General features: G+C 43.7%; 1 protein-coding gene across 9 annotated transcripts in view; it reads left to right on the top strand.

Annotated features, from left to right (window-relative positions):
• Positions 1-17,751, top strand: part of NAV3 (neuron navigator 3) — a 1,008,138-nt gene that overhangs the window by 930,631 nt on the left and 59,756 nt on the right. For all 9 annotated transcript variants that reach the window (XM_069764543.1, XM_069764542.1, XM_069764540.1 and 6 more), the window contains 3 exons: positions 1,643-1,666; positions 3,524-3,601; positions 12,258-12,341. In XM_069764543.1, the coding sequence (XP_069620644.1) occupies positions 1,643-1,666; positions 3,524-3,601; positions 12,258-12,341 (186 nt within the window). The remainder of the gene's footprint in view (positions 1-1,642; positions 1,667-3,523; positions 3,602-12,257; positions 12,342-17,751) is intronic.

Raw genomic sequence — 17,751 nt, 5'->3', positions numbered from 1 at the left:
ATCCACAGTCCAGGGCATCAGATCACAGGGCAGGCAGAGTCCGGCTGGTTTGGAGGCAAGTCCAGAGTCCCCTTGTCCAGGTGGAAATTCTATAGCCTTCCTTTGCGCTGTAGTGGTGTAGTCCCTTACTGCCTATGGCTTCACATAAGGGTCTCACAGATGTGGTGTTTCATTCTCTCTCTGCCCCCCAAATAGGATAGGACAATACCCATATGACTGGTGGCTTGAGGCTGTTTATAAGGACTCTAGAATGCCCCGGCCTCTGAGGGGTGCCACCGTATCTCCTGGGTCTAGGTGCGGAAAGGTAACCTGCAATTAGCTGTCCTGATGGTCTCTGAAGTAAAGCATAAAGGTCCTTACTCCCTCGGTGTTCCAGCTATCGGGATTCTGCACCTCAGAAGGAGGCAGCCTGTGCAGGGCTGGTCCCCTTTCTGGTATCCTCTTCTTTGCTTCTTTGCTTTGCTTTCCTTGCACGCTCGCTGCAATACAGTTCTGCCTTTCAATGTCTCTTTCTGGGAGCTGCAGCTCTGAGGGCATGCACAGCTCCTTGGACCCTCTGTCCACCTCAGACTCTGGTCTGGAATGTTCTAACAGAACTCCTGACTGGAGCTCTGTCAGGAACCAACTCCTGTCTGGAACTGACTAACTTTCCCTACAGACTACCAGTTATATATATATGAGGAGTGACCTAATAAATAGGAGCAGAAGCTCCCCCTGGTGGTCTGGAGTGTGAAATGTGTTGCATGTTTGTGATACCTGGATGCAGTTATCCTTCTTTGCCTCCAAACGTAGCATTACTCTCCCTGATAGGAAAGCAATACCACTGCGATGACCAGGACCCTGGGGCGCCACAAACACACCTAGGCATTCAGTCCCCAATGTCGTCAGGATTCAGGACATGTCCCACATTTTTCAAGGATTAAAGAGAATTTGGCAATGTGACCTCCGCACCACCAAAAAACTGCTCAAAATGGCGTGTAGGTCTTTGAAACATTAAAAAAATCTGAACATTTGCTTAAGCAGTCTCCATTACTGAAAAAACAAAACAAATATTTTTTTTCCATATTTAAAAGAGGCTAAAGTGCTCTAGTGTGATCGGAGCAATTCTCGAGCCTCTGTCTCTTTGACTCCAATGCCCACCTTCTTTTGCTTGACTTAAAGCTCACTGACTGTGTAGTCAAGCTAGTGTGCTGTCAGTCAAGCGTAAGGAAGAGTATTGAGCCAAAGAGGCGGAGACTAGAGAAGTGCTCTGATCACCTCTGGAGCACTTCAGTCTCATTTGCTTATGGAATAAAACATTGTTGTTTTTTTTTTTTTCCAGTAATGGAGCAACAGATTGCTTAAATGTTGGTGCTTATGGTCTAATGTATCAAAGACCTCTATGAACCGTGTGGGGAGGGTGGAGTGTTAAGTCATATTCCATTGATGCCCACATCCTCAAACATATCAGAAACGTGAACAAACTAGTCTCATAGAATCTGTAAAGATCATAATTTATATTATTTCCTATCATGCATGCAAAAAAAGTTCATTTTCGCACAGTTTGCCACCTGGAATTGCTATGGTTCTCATAAGGTGAAACACAGAATGTGCTAGTCAAATTGCATATCTCATATAGTAAAATATATGTTATGTTTTCTAGGCTGAAGAAAAAGCACACTCAGAGGTAATTTTTTTTTGGGGGGGGGTGTTTTTTTTTACAGTTGCAATAAAAATGAAAGCAGGTTAGAAATATCACATTAAAATATGCATTGTTTCATAGCTGAAACATTCCCAATGTAGGTCACAATTAATTGATTACCTACCGGTATTAGTTGGCAGAGGCTGTGTGTACCATGCAAAGGGGCAGTGACTAATTGTGATCTGTGTACAATTCTTATCAAAACCAGCACTGGATGGAAAAACCAGCTTTTAATTCTGTCCTTAATACTCTTATTTAGGATCCAATCTAAAAACACAGTAAAAATGTCACATTGCTACCCACAGAATGCGAATCAGCGTGATATGCTCACAACTGCTTACACTTTGATACAAATAACAATTTTAACAATTGGTAAAAGGACTAATAAGAGGACAACCTCTGAGTTTAGGCGAGACAGTGACTTTTTATCTGTCTTTTATTCGGTTATAAGCTCAGAAACATAAAATAACTAGCAGAGCTTTTATTCATCATCCCTGGGTCCGGCACTACCTCTCAGCTGCTGCTCTGGTCTTTGTTGATTGGCTGCAGTGCTTTAAGTTGTGACAATCTCTGGCATTAGCAGCACTGCTAATGTATAGGGCCCAAGGAGCTGAGCCCACTAATTAGCTTCAGTGCTGTCGATGTGATGTCACCTGTGCAGCCGATCACAAAGATTGGAGCAGCGTCAGAGAGGCATTGCTGGACTTTGGAAGCTCAGTTTGTTTCTGAGCTTAGGGGGTAAAAATGTTAAAGGAGATCCGTTAACAGGATTTCAATGCCCAAGCTAGTAATATGTGCATGTAGCTCTTTCCAAGTCAAGTTCAGCAATACCACTACATGGCCAAACCATTCCTCTGTAACTGAGAAATCAGAGATTGAAATGATATGGCAATGAGGCTGTAGATCTGAATCCTCTGTCACACCAGCTCTATTCACTGTCCAGTGCTGCCTCTTCCTGTTTGACTCATGGCTTCTCTGTGTGAAGTCACCCAGCATAGAGGCTGTTAGCAGGAAGAGGTGGCCCTGAGCAGGGAGTAGAGCTGGAGTGACAAAGTTTTCAGATCTACCGCCTCATTTCCATATAGTTTAAAACGCTAATTTCTCAGTAACAGAGGAATGGACTGGCCATATAAAGGTATTGCTGGACTTTAATTTGAAAGCGCTAGATGCACATTATGTTTGAGGAGTGAAATCCTGCTGACAGATTTCCTTTAAAAGAAGACAGTCCCTTTAACTTTGTTTTTCTGTGAATGAAAGGCACCTAGTTACATTTGTTTGGCCTAATCACCTTTTCACAAGGTCATGCTCTTGATAGCTGTTACACACCACATATTTGACTTTAAAGGGAATCACCTTTTGCCCACTTGCTAAAGTGTTTATCATGGGCAGGAAATTGAATTTTTTTCATTTTTGTTTTCAAGAAGTCCAGTTTTCCTCCTGTCTTGTGACTCTATTACTTTTTTAATATCAGAGTAACATGACCTGTCTCATAATTGCTAGATTCCTATCTTCCAATCATTTTGTGAATGGCATTTCATATCCTGAAAGCCAGTTCAAGTTATGGAACAATTCTGGTAATGTTTAAGATATTACTTTCAATCTTCTATCTTTTACATTGGGCTCGGTGACAATACAGCACTTTAGGCCCAATTTTCTATTGCGGTCCTCTGTCATGGGCAATAAAATAGGTATTTATTTTCCAGCCACACTAGAATTATGCCCAGAGAAGAGAAACATTTGTGCCATTGTTGGTCTACAATAGGCAGCAAATTTTGCTTAATTATTTTTGCCATCGGAAATCAGATGAGTGCTAAAATGTGTTATTTAAATGCTTTTATTTAGCAGATACAAAAGTTGCGTAGGGAACTGATCGCGTCACAGGAAAAAGTTGCGACGTTGACATCTCAGTTGTCTGCTAATGTGAGTATGATTTGTTTATTCCTTGTTATTCACCGTATGTAGGAAACGGCCGATGTCAATTTTGAATGCATTCTGGCACTAGAAATTGTTTTGCTTCACATAGCTGGTATAAATGTTTGATCAATGTATTATTATATATAAGGGCTTAGCCACTTCCTTTTTTCAGCATACAACACCTGACTCATAAATAATGATACATATATAATAAGAATTCCTATTCGAAGGTTCTACTCCTTTCACACCAAAGTATTTGTCTGCAATCTTTTTGAAAATATATACGCTATATGATACAACTAAAAGTTTTGGGACACTTATACATTTTACCTACAGGAGCTTTGAATTCTTAATCCTTAGGCATTAGTATGGAGTTGTCTTCCGGTCTTCTGGGAAGGCTTTCTGCAAGATTTAGGAGACTGGCTATGGGATTTATTTCCCCATTCAACCAGAAAATAATTTGTGAGGCCCTACTCTGATGTTGGACCAGAAGGCATAGCTTGCAGTTTCAGCCCTATAATGTTCAATGGGGTTGAGGACAGGGAGGACTTTGAGCGGCCAGTCAAGTTCTTCCACATCAAGCTCCCCCAACTACGGCATTATGGGTCTCCCTTGGTGCATTGGTGCACAGTAATGTGGCAAGAGAAAAGTGCCTTTGCCAAATTATTCCCACAAAGCTGAAAGCATATAATTGTCCAAGATTTACCTTCACTGGAACTAAGGGGTCTAGGCCAACCCCTAAAAAACAACCTCAACAGCATTATCACTCATACACGGAACTTTACAGTTGGTACAACGCCTTCATGTGGATTTTGTTTTCCTGGCATTACTTTGTTCGCTGAAAATATTTATGAAACAAGTTCCAGGAACATTTTAGTTAAATACATTTCAGGCCATAATAGACCTCAAATATGTTTGCAAAAATAGAGAATAATAATAATCTTTATTTTTATATAGCGCTAACATATTCTGTAGCGCTTTACAGTTTGCACACATTATCATCGCTGTCCCCGATGGGGATCACAATCTACATTCTCTATCAGTATGTCTTTGGAATGTGGGAGGAAACCGGAGTACCCGGAGGAAACTCATGCAAATACCGGGAGAACATACAAACTCCTTGTAGATGTTGTCCTTGGTCGGATTTGTACCCAGGACCCCAGCGCTGCAAGGCTACAGTGCTAACCATTCCATGCAAAACATGAAAATAAAGGTGAACTAAATGGAGTGTTTGAAGCTAAAAATATTCTTTTATTTATACGAAAATATAAAAAAAATCACACATAAGTTATAAAAAAAGACAAACTAATGTTAACAACCAAAGAAAGGGAATCATTTAAACTGGTGGGTCCTGGAAGTGGATAAGTGAAGAGGAGGTTATCAGAAAAAAAGGATCCATATATGCCTATGTGGCGATTACACTTCCTCAAAAGACCTTCCCATCATCTATAATATAACGCTGGGAGCGTCACTCTGTCCGAAGCCTTTATAGACTGCGCAAGCGCAAGCGCCGGCGCAGTCTGGGCCTCACAGAGTGACGCTCCCGGGAGATCGCGGTATGCGTTAACACTGAACGCACACCGCGATCTCCACCGGAGAGTCAAGGACCGCCAGGAGGGTGAGTATCGGCTATATTCACCAGTCCCGTTCCACCGCTGCGCGCCACCATCTTCCCGGTCCTCGGCCTGTGACCTTCAGTTCAGATTGCGCGATGACGCGCTTAATGCGCGCCGGCGCCGCCCTCTGACTGAACAGTCACAGCCAGAGGACCGGGAAGATGGCGGCGCACAGCGGTGGAACGGAGGACAGGTGAATATAGTAAGTGCTGGGGGGCCTGAGCTGGCGGCGATACCGGCACCTGACCCCCACAGCGCGCCGGTGTCCCCGCCTGCTCAGGCCCCCCAGCACTCGGCGCCGAGCGGGTCAGAGGCAGCGGGGCCGAGCGGGTCAGAAGCAGCGGGGCCGAGCGGGTCAGAGGCAGTGGGGCCGAGCGGGTCAGAGCAGTGTGTGGCAGATGTAGCAGGCAGGGTGTGGCAGATGTAGCAGAGCAGAGTGTGCCAAACGTAGCAGAGCAGAATGTGGCAGATGTAGCAGAGCTGAGTGTGGCAGATGTAGCAGAGCAGAGTGTGGCAGAAGTAGTAGAGCAGAGTGTGGCAGATGTAGCAGAGCTGAGTGTGGCAGGATGAAACAAAGCGTAACAGCTGGCGCACTCCCAAATACGTGTCAATGCTAAGTGGGTGGGGGTGCTGAACAAGTGGCTTAAATGTAGTCACGAAAAACAAGAAGAAAAAATTCCCCTGACGAAGCGGTCTGTGTAACCGCGACAGGCGTTGGGTCCTCCCTCGCATCGGTCCTGCTCTACATGTGGCTGCGCGTTTGTTGTTTCTATCCAGGTGACTATATGGCTGTGTTTTGATCTTTCACGGGGTCCTAGGGGTCTTTCGCTGCGTGTGCCCTGGTATTGTTGTCCCTGCTCACATCCTACAGAGTGAGTGCGGCACTATCACATGTCCCAGGTATTGGCACGCCAGACCCTTGAGTCATTTTGGCTCTCTAGGGGCTTTCATATGCAGGGGTAGGGAGTGTTGTTCTTTTTCCCCCTCCCCCCCCAGCTCTCTTCTTTAGGGTCATTTGGGCTCAGACCCTTTTTGGATACCCGGTCCTTGATCGTGTTGTCTAACGTGATATTATATGATACTTCAGTTCGAACACAGCCTGCTCAATATTCATATGTCTTATGCAGCATGTATACATATATTTGTGAGCTCTATGGACCTGACGGGGGGAGTTTTGTTGTATTGTTTTTAAATGTTTTTATTGTTGTGCTACCCAATAAAGTTGTTCCTTTTTTGATATGTACCAGGTGGTGTGCGAACATTTGTTGAGTGTGGCAGGATGGGAGCAGCCCATGTCAGAATGGGGGCGCAGGATGGAGCAGCGCATGACAGGATGGGGACGCAGGATGGAGCAGCACATGACAGGATGGGGACGCAGGATGGGAGCAGCACATGACAGGATGGGGACGCAGGATGGAGCAGCACATGACAGGATGGGGACGCAGGATGGGAGCAGCGCATGACAGGATGGGTGACGCAGGATGGGAGCAGCACATGACAGGATGGGGACGCAAGATGGGTGCAGCACATGACAGGATGGGGACGCAGGATGGGAGCAGCTCATGACAGGATGGGGACGCAGGATGGGAGCAGCACATGACAGGATGGGGACGCTGGATGCGAGCAGCGCATGACAAGATGGGGACGCAGGATGCAAGCAGCGCATGACAGGATGGGGACGCAGGATGGGAGCAGCGCATGACAGGATGGGGACGCAGGATGGGAGCAGCACATGACAGGATGGGGACGCAGGATGGGAGCAGCACATGACAGGATGGGGACGCAGGATGGGAGCAGCACATGACAGGATGGGGACGCAGGATGGGAGCAGCACATGACAGGATGGGGACGCAGGATGGAGCAGCACATGGCAGGATGGAGCAGCACATACCAGGATGGAGACCATATACCAATATAAATGCTCGCCACCCGGGCGTAGAACGGGTTCAATAGCTAGTTACTTGTAAATAGGCGCAGACAACATGCAACTAAATCCCCAACACTTCTTATCTCATTGCTTTCTCAAGGGGAGAGTGATTTAAAAAAAAGTAACAGCTACTTAGCCACGGAAACTTATGCCATGAAGCTCCCAATGGACATTTTTGTCTGAGGTGGTTTGGACCTCTGTAGTTATTGATTCCGCAGAGCACTTGGTCTGCTACTTCATGGCTGAGTTGAGTTGTTGTGCTTTCTAAACTCTTACATTTTTCAAGAATACCACTTACAGGAGTGAATCCAAGGGTGGTATATCCAGCACCAGGAGTGAAAATTAAAATCAGAAAACTTTATTTAATACATATTTAATAGAAATGAGTGAATCGATTCTCGTGACCCTGATCCAGAGTCCACATCATAGTCTTAGGCCAGTGTCACACTAGAGAGTTTTACGGATGTATGAGAGGTGCAAAAACGGGCTGAGAAAATCACAGCATGCTGCATTTGTCAGCGTATTGCCCAAAAAATCTGGCAAGGAAAGTCTATGGGGCGAGAAAAATACGGATTACACACGGACCATCAGTGTGACTTGCGAGAAATACGCAGTGGTGTTCTATAGAAAAGCCAGCAATTCAGTGCGGTGTACAGTAAAATCACACTGACAGGTTAGAATAGAATAGATCAAATAAATGTCTACACATAGTATAGATATATATATATATATATATGTTAGTGATATATATATATATATATATATATATATATATATACTAGATTGTGGCCCGATTCTAACGCATCGGGTATTCTAGAATATGCATGTCCCCGTAGTATATGGACAATGATGATTCCAGAATTCGCGGCAGCCTGTGCCCGTCGCTGATTGGTCGAAGCAACCTTTATGACATCATCGTCGCCATGGCAACCATTATGACATCATCGTCGCTGTGCCCGTTGCTGATTGGTCAAGGCCTGGCGGCCTCGACCAATCAGAGACGCGGGATGTCTACGTCCTTTATGACATCATCGTCGCTGTGCCCGTCGCTGATTGGTCGAGGCCTGGCGGCCTCGACCAATCTAAGATGCGGGATTTCTACGTCGATGCTGTGCCTGTCTCTGATTGGTCGAGGCAGTGACCCCTGTAACAGGTAGGGGGTGCTGCATGGTCTCCCCAGTATGCGCACGGAGGCGTATTGAGGACGTGAGAGTGCGTGGCAATTGTTTGCATGGATGTGATAGTGAGACAGTGTCTGGCATTGTGGTTAATGGGAGGTATGTGTCGCAGGGATGGATGCTCCCTGCGATGCAACCAGGAGTATCTTGTCTTTAGAGCAAGTGAGCACTGAAGATGTCATTTAGTGCACCTGGGTCCGGGTTGCGGGTAGCTATGAGAGATGGGAGGGTCTGGCTACCCACATACCTCACTCTGAGTGGAGGTGCTCACTGTATCTTTTTCCCTGCAGGAGTTTGAGGACCTGCAGTGATGTCATGGTCATGTGACCAGTGCATGTGATGTTACCTCACCTGTGGGTGTGGTTACAGGCTACCTAAAGGAGGTGTGTTAGCACATGGGAGAGAGTGTTTGGGAGTCTGCAAGTGTGGGCACACTTCCATGTGTCCTGGCTGGACACTGCAGAAGGGTCCTGTGTGGTCTGAGTGTGCAGACCTGGATGGTACAGTTGCAAGGTCCTGAGAGAAACCTCGGTGTTGGGTGTGCTAGCCCTGAAGAGCACGTGGTGGGACTTTGCTACTGTTGGCCTGGGTATTGGACGGTCCCATCCGGGGATGGACGTCCTGAATAGTACCCGGACAGGCCATCTGTGTGATCCCGAGTAACCTGGGTGTTGGGAGGTCCTGGGAGGAGGACTGGATCCCTGAACAGCACGAGGTGAGGACAGGGATCTGCAGAGCCAGAAACAGGTCCCGTGTGGTACTGCCAGTGGAAAACCTGCAGCACTGATGAGCAGGTAATACCAGACTGTGTGTATGGCTCCAGAGCGAGCCGGAATATTGGACTCGACCAAGAGTGTATTGTCACCGTCCTGATGGAACAGAGTGACGCTGTGAACATTGTTACTTTGATTTGCCGTGATATGAAGATTGTTGTTTTGTGTTTTCTGCCACTGTGGTTTATGGAGTAATAAACCCAGTTGAGTCTTTGAGGAGAAAACTTATTGCTGTGTGTTTTGTCGCTGCCCAGCGAGTATTCCCCAACCCGCAAGTAAGTGCAATCTTACAATAAATATATATATATATATATATATATATATATATAGTAATAGAAAAAAAGGAACAGCACAGCACTTCACTTATCTCTGGGTGCAGAGCCTCCAGGTAGCCCGTCCACTGGCTACCCTCAGTCCATAGATTCAGGCAAAAAACAGGCAGCACTCCATTATCTTGATCAACTGTGCAGAGTTTAATCAGACCCACATGTCTTTACCACGACGTTTCGGCTCCAAATGAGCCTTTCTCAAGCCTTGAGAAAGGCTCATTTGGAGCCGAAATGTCGTGGTAAAGAAATGTGGGTCTGATTAAACTCTGCACAGTTGATCAAGATAATGGAGTGCTGCCTGTTTTTTGGCTGAATATATATATATATATATATATATATATATATATATATATATATATATATATATTACAGCGCTAGATAGCATAAAAGCCGGTAATTCAATTACCGGCTTTTGCTATCTCCTTATCAAACCTGACAGGATATGAGACATGGTTTACATACAGTAAACCATTTCATATCCCTTTTTTTTGCATATTCCTCACTACTAATGTTAGTAGAGTGTGTGTGTGCAAAATTTGTGTGCTCTAGCTGTTAAAATAAAGGGTTGATTTATGAAAAAAAACTGGTGTGGGCTCCCGCGCAATTTTCTCCACCAGAGTGGGAAAGCCAGTGAGTGAGGACAGATATTAATAGCCTAGAGAGGGACCATGGTTATTGCCCCCCCGGCTAAAAATATCTGCCCCCAGCCACCCCAGAAAAGGCACATCTGGAAGATGCGCCTATTCTGGCACTTAACCTCTCTCTTCCCACTCCCCTGTAGTGGTGGGATATGGGGTAATAACGGGTTAATGTCAACTTGCTTTTGTAAGGTGACATTAAGCCAGGTTAGTAGTGGAGAGGTGTCAATAAGACACTTATCCATTATTAATCCTGTGTTCTTAAAGGGTTAAAAAAAACACACACACATTAGGAAAAAAGTATTTTATTGAAATAAAGACACAGGGGGTTGTAATAGTTTATTATACTCTTAATCCAAATGACTACCCTCGTTCTGTAAAAGAAAAAAAAGAAAAAAGCAACAATATCCCATATTTTTCCTGCGCTCAGTCACATCCCTTGCTGTAAACCCATCTGAAGGGGTTAAAAAAAATTACAGCCAGAAGCCTGCTAATGCAGCTGTGCTCCTGACTGTAAAATCTGGGGAATGAATTGAAAGCAGGGGAACATAGCATAGACTTGCGGTGCTGCGCCCCCTGCTGTTATAAATTCATATGAACTCTAGTGTGGGAATTTTTCTGAATATTTTCTCATGCTAGAGTGGCCCACGCCTGTTTGTTCCGCGATTTAACCCTTTATTTTAATAGCTAGAGCCTCCAAATTTTGCACACAGACTCTTCTAACATTATTAGTGAGGAATATGCAAAAAAAACATAGGGATATGAAATGGTTTACTGCATGTAAATCATGTCTCATATCCTGTCGGGTTTGGGAAGGAGATAGCAAAAGCTGGCAATTGAATTACCGGCTTTTCTGCTATCTTGCGCTGTATGAAATATAAATGTATATATATATATATATATATATATATAGACTGTATATGTGTTTTCACGAATATTTGAGCCCATGGATCAATTCTATGTCCATTTTGCAAACCGGCGAGAGAATCTCACCGTACGGATGCCATACGGATTACATACGGAGGTTTACATACGCAAAATACACAGCCACACCCTGCCTATGGATGACATACGGATCACTGTTTTGGGATCATTTCTGAATATTACGCCTGTAAAATACAGACCATATTTCCTTACGCTGAGTGTGACGCCGACCTTAGCCTGCCATATGGAAACCCTGTCAACTGCCTACTACCTGTAAGAATCACCTGCACTTTTTCAAATATGTAGGCCATCACACTATCAACTTTACCAACTCACTTTTTGCCATTATGGCATTTTCTAACATGACCATGCTCTCGAATTCAGTGAGCCTTTTAGTATGAGGCAATCTTCATAAAGGCAAACTGCATGGCTAGGTCCTTATGGTAATGAGACAAAATTTAAAACCTATGATCAAAGATTAAGGATCTTTCTCATACTTAGCGTATTTTTTATTAAATGTATCAAATTGAACCAAATGTATTTCAACATCTGTCCTTTTTTATGTTTTTGTGCAATACGTTGGTTGTATTTTTTTTGCTAATAAAATGCATGTGACAAAAGTAATTGAAGATGTAAATGTGTGCGTTATGTATTTTACATACATTTGTTTCATTTGGTGATGAGCGAATGTGCTCAGATAATGTCTTATGCGAGCATGCTCGGGTGTTATCCGAGTATCTTTGGCGTGCTGGGATAATATGTTCAAGTCCCTGCAGCTGCATGTTTTGAGGCTGTTAGACAGCTGTAACACATGCAGGCGCGGAGAATCAAATATAGTATTCGAGCACACCAAAGACACTAACTTAGCACCCGAGCATGCTCCGATAACAACTTATCCGAGCACATTCGCTCATCACAAATATTTGTTTAAAGTTGTAAAGATAAATGACAAAAAAGCTTAGAGATTGTTACATTGTATGCTTTTTATTGTGTAGGATTAAATAGATTTGAGCTAAAACAATCGATAATGATTTTACTTAGAACCAAACTAAAATGAATACCTTCCACTATTATCAGTGCATTTTTGTCTATGCAATTTCCATGTAGAAAAGATAATGTCACATCTTTCCACAGAAGATTTTACTTCTATCAATACTTTAAAAAAAATGGATGCGAATAGAAAAAAATACGGACTTATCTTATCAAGCTGATTTATGTGCCATGAATGCGAGCAGTTGATACAATTTTGATGATTTTCCTCTTTGCTTCATTTCCAGTCTCATTTAGTGGCAGCTTTTGAGAAGAGCTTAGGAAATATGACTGGCCGCCTGCAAAGCCTTACAATGACAGCTGAACAAAAGGTGACCTAAAAAGCTTAGAAACATCTGTAGATTAAAGCTTAGAAAGTGATGAAATGTTTAAGATTATATGAGCCATCACAAGGAGGTCAATATTCTCTCTTTTTTTAATAGTGCATTCAACAATAGGCTCTAAAACTGTTAAACTTGACCTTTCATGTTTTCTTAGTTTTTTCGTTGTTATTGGCTTGCATTGGTTTATTATGACAAACTTTTTGTGGTTCTTTTATTTTGTAATTGATTGTTTTGATTGAATTTGTATACTCATCTATGTACTGTTTAAATATGCAAGTCTAAATTAGCTACAGTGAGAAAAATAAGTATTTGATACACTGCCGATTTTGCAAGTCTTCCCACCTACAAAGAATGGACAAGTCTGTCATTTTTATAGTAGGTATACTTCAACTGTGAGAGACAGAATCTTTAAAAAAAACCAAAAAAAAAAACCTGAAAATCATACTTTATGGTTTTTACATAATTAATTTGCTTTTTAGTGCATGAAATAAGTATTTGGTACAATGGAAAATCAGAATGTAATATTTGGTACAGAAACCTTTGTTTTCAATTAGAGAGGTCTGATGTGTCTTGTAACTCTTTACCAAGTTTGCACACATTGCGGCAGGGATTTTGGCCTACTTCTCCATACAGATCTTCTCCAGATCTTTCAGCTTCAGGGCTATCACTGGGCAACATTGAGTTTCAGCTCCGTCCAAAGATTTTCTATTGGGTTCAGGTCTGGAGTCTGATTACGCCACTGTAGGATCTTGAAATGCTTCTTACAGAGTCACTCCGTAATTTCCCTGGCTGTGGGTTTCGGGTCTTTGTCATGCTGGAAGACCCATCTTCAATGCTGTTAGTGAGGGAAGGAGATTGTTGGCCAAAATCTTGCAATACATGTCCTCCCCTTAATATGATGCAGTTGTCCTGTCCCATTTGCTGAACAGCACTCCCACAGTATGATGTTTGCCCACCATACTTCATGGATGGGACAGTGTTCTTGGGGTTGTAGACATACTTTATCTTCCTCCAAACACGGTGAATGTAATTGATACCAAAAGCTCTATTTTGGTCACATCTGACCACATGACCTTCTCCCATGCCTACTCTGGATCATCCAGATGGTCATTGACAAATGTGAAATGGGCCTGGACATGTGCTGGCAAAAGAAAGGGGACCTTGGGTACCCTACAAGATTTTAATTCATGACAGCATAGTGTGTTACTCACGGTAATGTTAGAGACTGTGGTCCCAGCTCTCTTCAGGACATTAACAAGATCCTCCCTTTTAATTTTGTGTTGATTCCTGACCTTTCTCGGAATCATCCTTACCCCATGAGGCGAGATCTTGTATGAAGCCCCAGACTGAGGAAGATTGACAGTTATCTTGTGTTTTTTTCCATTTTTTAATAATTGTGCTAACTTTTATCTTCTCACAAATAAATGTATGAAAATGGGCTTCTATAAAGTTATGAATCATGTAGACCCAGAAAAAATCTTTATTATTCAAGATTAAAAAATGCCACCAACCTGTGGCTCCACCAAGAAAAAATCAAAAAACAAAAACACACACACAAAAAAAATACATTTATTTGAGAGATTTTGTATTTTGGAATAGGGTAGCATGGCTAGCTTTTTGGCAGGCCCAATCAATCAAGACTTTTTGCTGGAGGATGCTATCCAGGCATTCAATATTGATGGGACACAGGAACAAAGCACAGGGGCAATCACATTGAAAAACACTTTCAATGAGGTATATGTAGGATATAAGGCATTTCTCAAATCTTGGTGGGAGATTAGAACCCTAGAGAACTATATTAAGAACAGAATCATCCCCAGAGGCCTCAGAATAAACATAACCCCCTCCCCACGAACAGCCTCTCCGGAATTTCTGGATATCTGGCTGAAAGAGTCAATTGACTCGTCAATACGATTCATGCAACTATTATTATCAGAGAAGAATAAATTGCTTGAAAAATCAATCAGCAACTTGAATAACCTGATAGAAAAAGTGCTTAAGTTTAAATCAGATCCAGATTTTAATAGGAGAGAGGGTCTTCTGCAGACGTCAGTCGAGAAATACCAGGCCTTACTGAAAGAAAGGAAACAGATACAGTTTCAGAAGGATCTTAAAAACCTTGCAGACAATAAGGCGTTTGATTTTCAAGGAGGTAAATCGGGAGAAATTTCCTCCTCTGATATCGACACCTGAAACAGGAGGGAGAGGAGGGTTTTTGAATAGGGGACAATCTTTCAGACAATCAAAGTGGTAACAGGGACGAGGAAGGTATGGGAAGAAGGGGAGAAGTTATCACAGGAACGGAGAGGGTCCATCAAAGACTACATTTGCAACTCAAAAAGATACTCCGGTGCCTGGCTCCTTGTCTGTTCCATCCTCCTCTTTTCAGGAACAAGGGATGAGAACAGGGTAGTTCCTGAGAACAAAGCCCAACTAGAGAGAGGACAAATCATAAACCTATCCACACATACCCTTACCAGTGAGGAACATCGTATCCTACAAAGGGGTCTCAATTTTTTACCGACCAGCAGTTTTAACTGCTTTGGGTGGGTGAAGGATTTGAACCTCCTCTGTAGAAAGTTGAAGTGGAAAAAATTCTTCCTGCATAACGGCAGGGAGGAGTGCCTTCAACAAGGGTTACAGGAAGATGATTTGGATAGCTTTCAAGCTCTAGTTGGGCTTCTAGATGAGAATGCACAGAGAACAGACACAGGTAAAGGTCCCTTCACGAAACTTAAAAATAGGAGCGTGAAGATGCCACCACAGAGTGAAACAATGAATATCAACATTTTTTTACAACTTGTTGAGAGGGACCTTAGAAAAATCAAGGGCCATGATGATAACACTGCTTACAATCTCACGGGTGTAGAGAGGGAAGCATTGGAAGCTCTTAAAGGGAATGACCATGTTATAATTAAAGCATCCGATAAGGGTGGTAACCTGGTCATCATGGACCATAAGGTGTACCGTGAAATGTGCTATAACATCCTACAGGATAGGAGCACATATGAAATTCTGTGCTCCGACCCAACAGGAGCCTACAAAACGGAATTGAAGGAGGTCCTCGATGAGGCCTTGACCAATGGACTGGTGTCTAGATCAGAATTTGATTTTCTACTCCCTAAGTTCCCCCTACAGGCTACTTTTTACACTCTACCTAAGATACATAAGGGGGTGACCCCCCTAAAGGGACGGCCCATCGTGTCGGGTGTGGACTCCCTCACCCAAAATTGTGGTCTGTATTTAGAGGAGATCCTACGGCCATTTGTGATCGCCATTCCCTCATATCTTAGGGATACTACAGATTTACTACAGAAGTTAGAGAGCCTGCAATTAGATAGCAGCTTATTGTTGGGGTCAATTGACGTTGAGGCCCTTTATAGCAGTATTCCACATGAGGTGGGCCTAAGGGGGGTAAATTACTATCTCCAACAGAGATCGGTAGCCTGTAGGGAACATAACAATTTCGTGATGTCCTTATTAAAGTACATCCTCACCCACAATGCATTTAAATTTGACGGCAAGTACTACGACCAGCTCAGGGGCACTGCGATGGAGTGCCCATGTGCCCCATCGTATGCAAATTTGTCCCTGGGCTGGTGGGAGGAAACTGTCGTCTTTGGGGATGAGACAAAATGGTGGAATGAATTTGTAGCAATATGGCTCAGATTCATAGACAATGTGTTTGTCATCTGGACGGGCACCATTGATCAGTTCAATAACTTCATTATGGAGTTAAATTGTAACCAGATCAGCCTAAGGTTCACCTTGGAAATTCAGAAACAGGAATTGGTTTTTTTGGATGTCCTGATAAAGAAGACACCAAATGGAAGTCTAACGACGAGCATATACCGCAAACCAACGAGTACGAACAGTCTATTGAACTGGAATAGTCATCACCCTATCCCCTGTTATGATTTGGTAATTCAGTACCACAATGGACATAGAAGTCAGAGCACATACAGTGACCTGACAATAACCCAAAAACATAGAACGAGCTCTGAGACGTGGAAACTCTGCTGACCGCAATCCCTAATCCTCTCCAACAACACTAGAGGCAGCCGTGGATTGTGCCTAACGCTCCCTATGCAACTCGGCACAGCCTGAGAAACTAGCTAGCCTGAATATAGAAAATAAGCCTACCTTGCCTCAGAGAAGTACCCCAAAGGAAAAGACAGCCTCCACATATAATGACTGTGAGTAAAGATGAAAAGACAAACGTAGAGATGAAATAGATTTAGCAAAGTGAGGCCCGACTTTCTGAACAGAGCGAGGATAGGAAAAGGTAACTTTGCGGTCAACACAAAACCCTACAAACAACCACGCAAAGGGGGCAAAAAGACGCTCCGTACCGACTAACGGCATGGAGGTACACCCTCTGCGTCCCAGAGCTTCCAGCAAGCAAGAAAAACCAAATAAGCAAGCTGGACAGAAAAAAACAGCAAACAAAATAACAAAGGCGGAACTTAGCTATGCAGAGCAGCAGGCCACAGGAACGATCCAGGAGGAAGCAAGTCCTTTACTAGAACATTGACTGGAGGCCAGGATCAAAGCACTAGGTGGAGTTAAATAGAGCAGCACCTAACGACTTCACCACATCACCTGAGAAAGGAAACTCAGAAGCCGCAGTACCACTCTCCTCCACCAACGGAAGCTCATAGAGAGAATCAGCCGAAGTACCACTTGTGACCACAGGAGGGAGCTCTGCCACAGAATTCACAACAGTACCTCCCCCTTGAGGAGGGGTCACCGAACCCTCACCAGAGCCCCCAGGACGACCAGGATGAGCCATATGAAAGGCATGAACAAGATCGGGAGCATGGACATCAGAGGCAAAGACCCAGGAATTATCTTCCTGAGCATAACCCTTCCACTTAACCAGATACTGGAGTTTCTGTCTTGAAACACGAGAATCCAAAATCTTCTCCACAATATACTCCAACTCCCCCTCCACCAAAACCGGGGCAGGAGGATCAACAGATGGAACCATAGGTGCCACGTATCTCTGCAACAATGACCTATGGAATACGTTATGGATGGAAAAAGAATCTGGAAGGGTCAAACGAAAAGACACAGGATTAAGAACCTCAGAAATCCTATACAGACCAATGAAACGAGGTTTAAACTTAGGAGAGGAAACCTTCATAGGAATACGACGAGAAGACAACCAAACCAAATCCCCAACACGAAGTCGGGGACCCACACAGCGTCTGCGATTAGCGAAACGTTGAGCCCTCTCCTGGGACAAGGTCAAATTTTCCACCACATGAGTCCAAATCTGCTGCAACCTGTCCACCACAGTATCCACACCAGGACAGTCCGAAGACTCAACCTGCCCTGAAGAGAAACGAGGATGGAACCCAGAGTTGCAGAAAAACGGCGAAACCAAGGTAGCCGA

The sequence above is a fragment of the Ranitomeya imitator genome, chromosome 4 (genome assembly GCF_032444005.1).
Source record: "Ranitomeya imitator isolate aRanImi1 chromosome 4, aRanImi1.pri, whole genome shotgun sequence".
Lineage (NCBI taxonomy): Eukaryota > Metazoa > Chordata > Amphibia > Anura > Dendrobatidae > Ranitomeya > Ranitomeya imitator.
The sequence above is the reverse complement of the archived record's forward strand: the minus strand, read 5'-3'. Positions and strand labels throughout refer to the sequence as shown.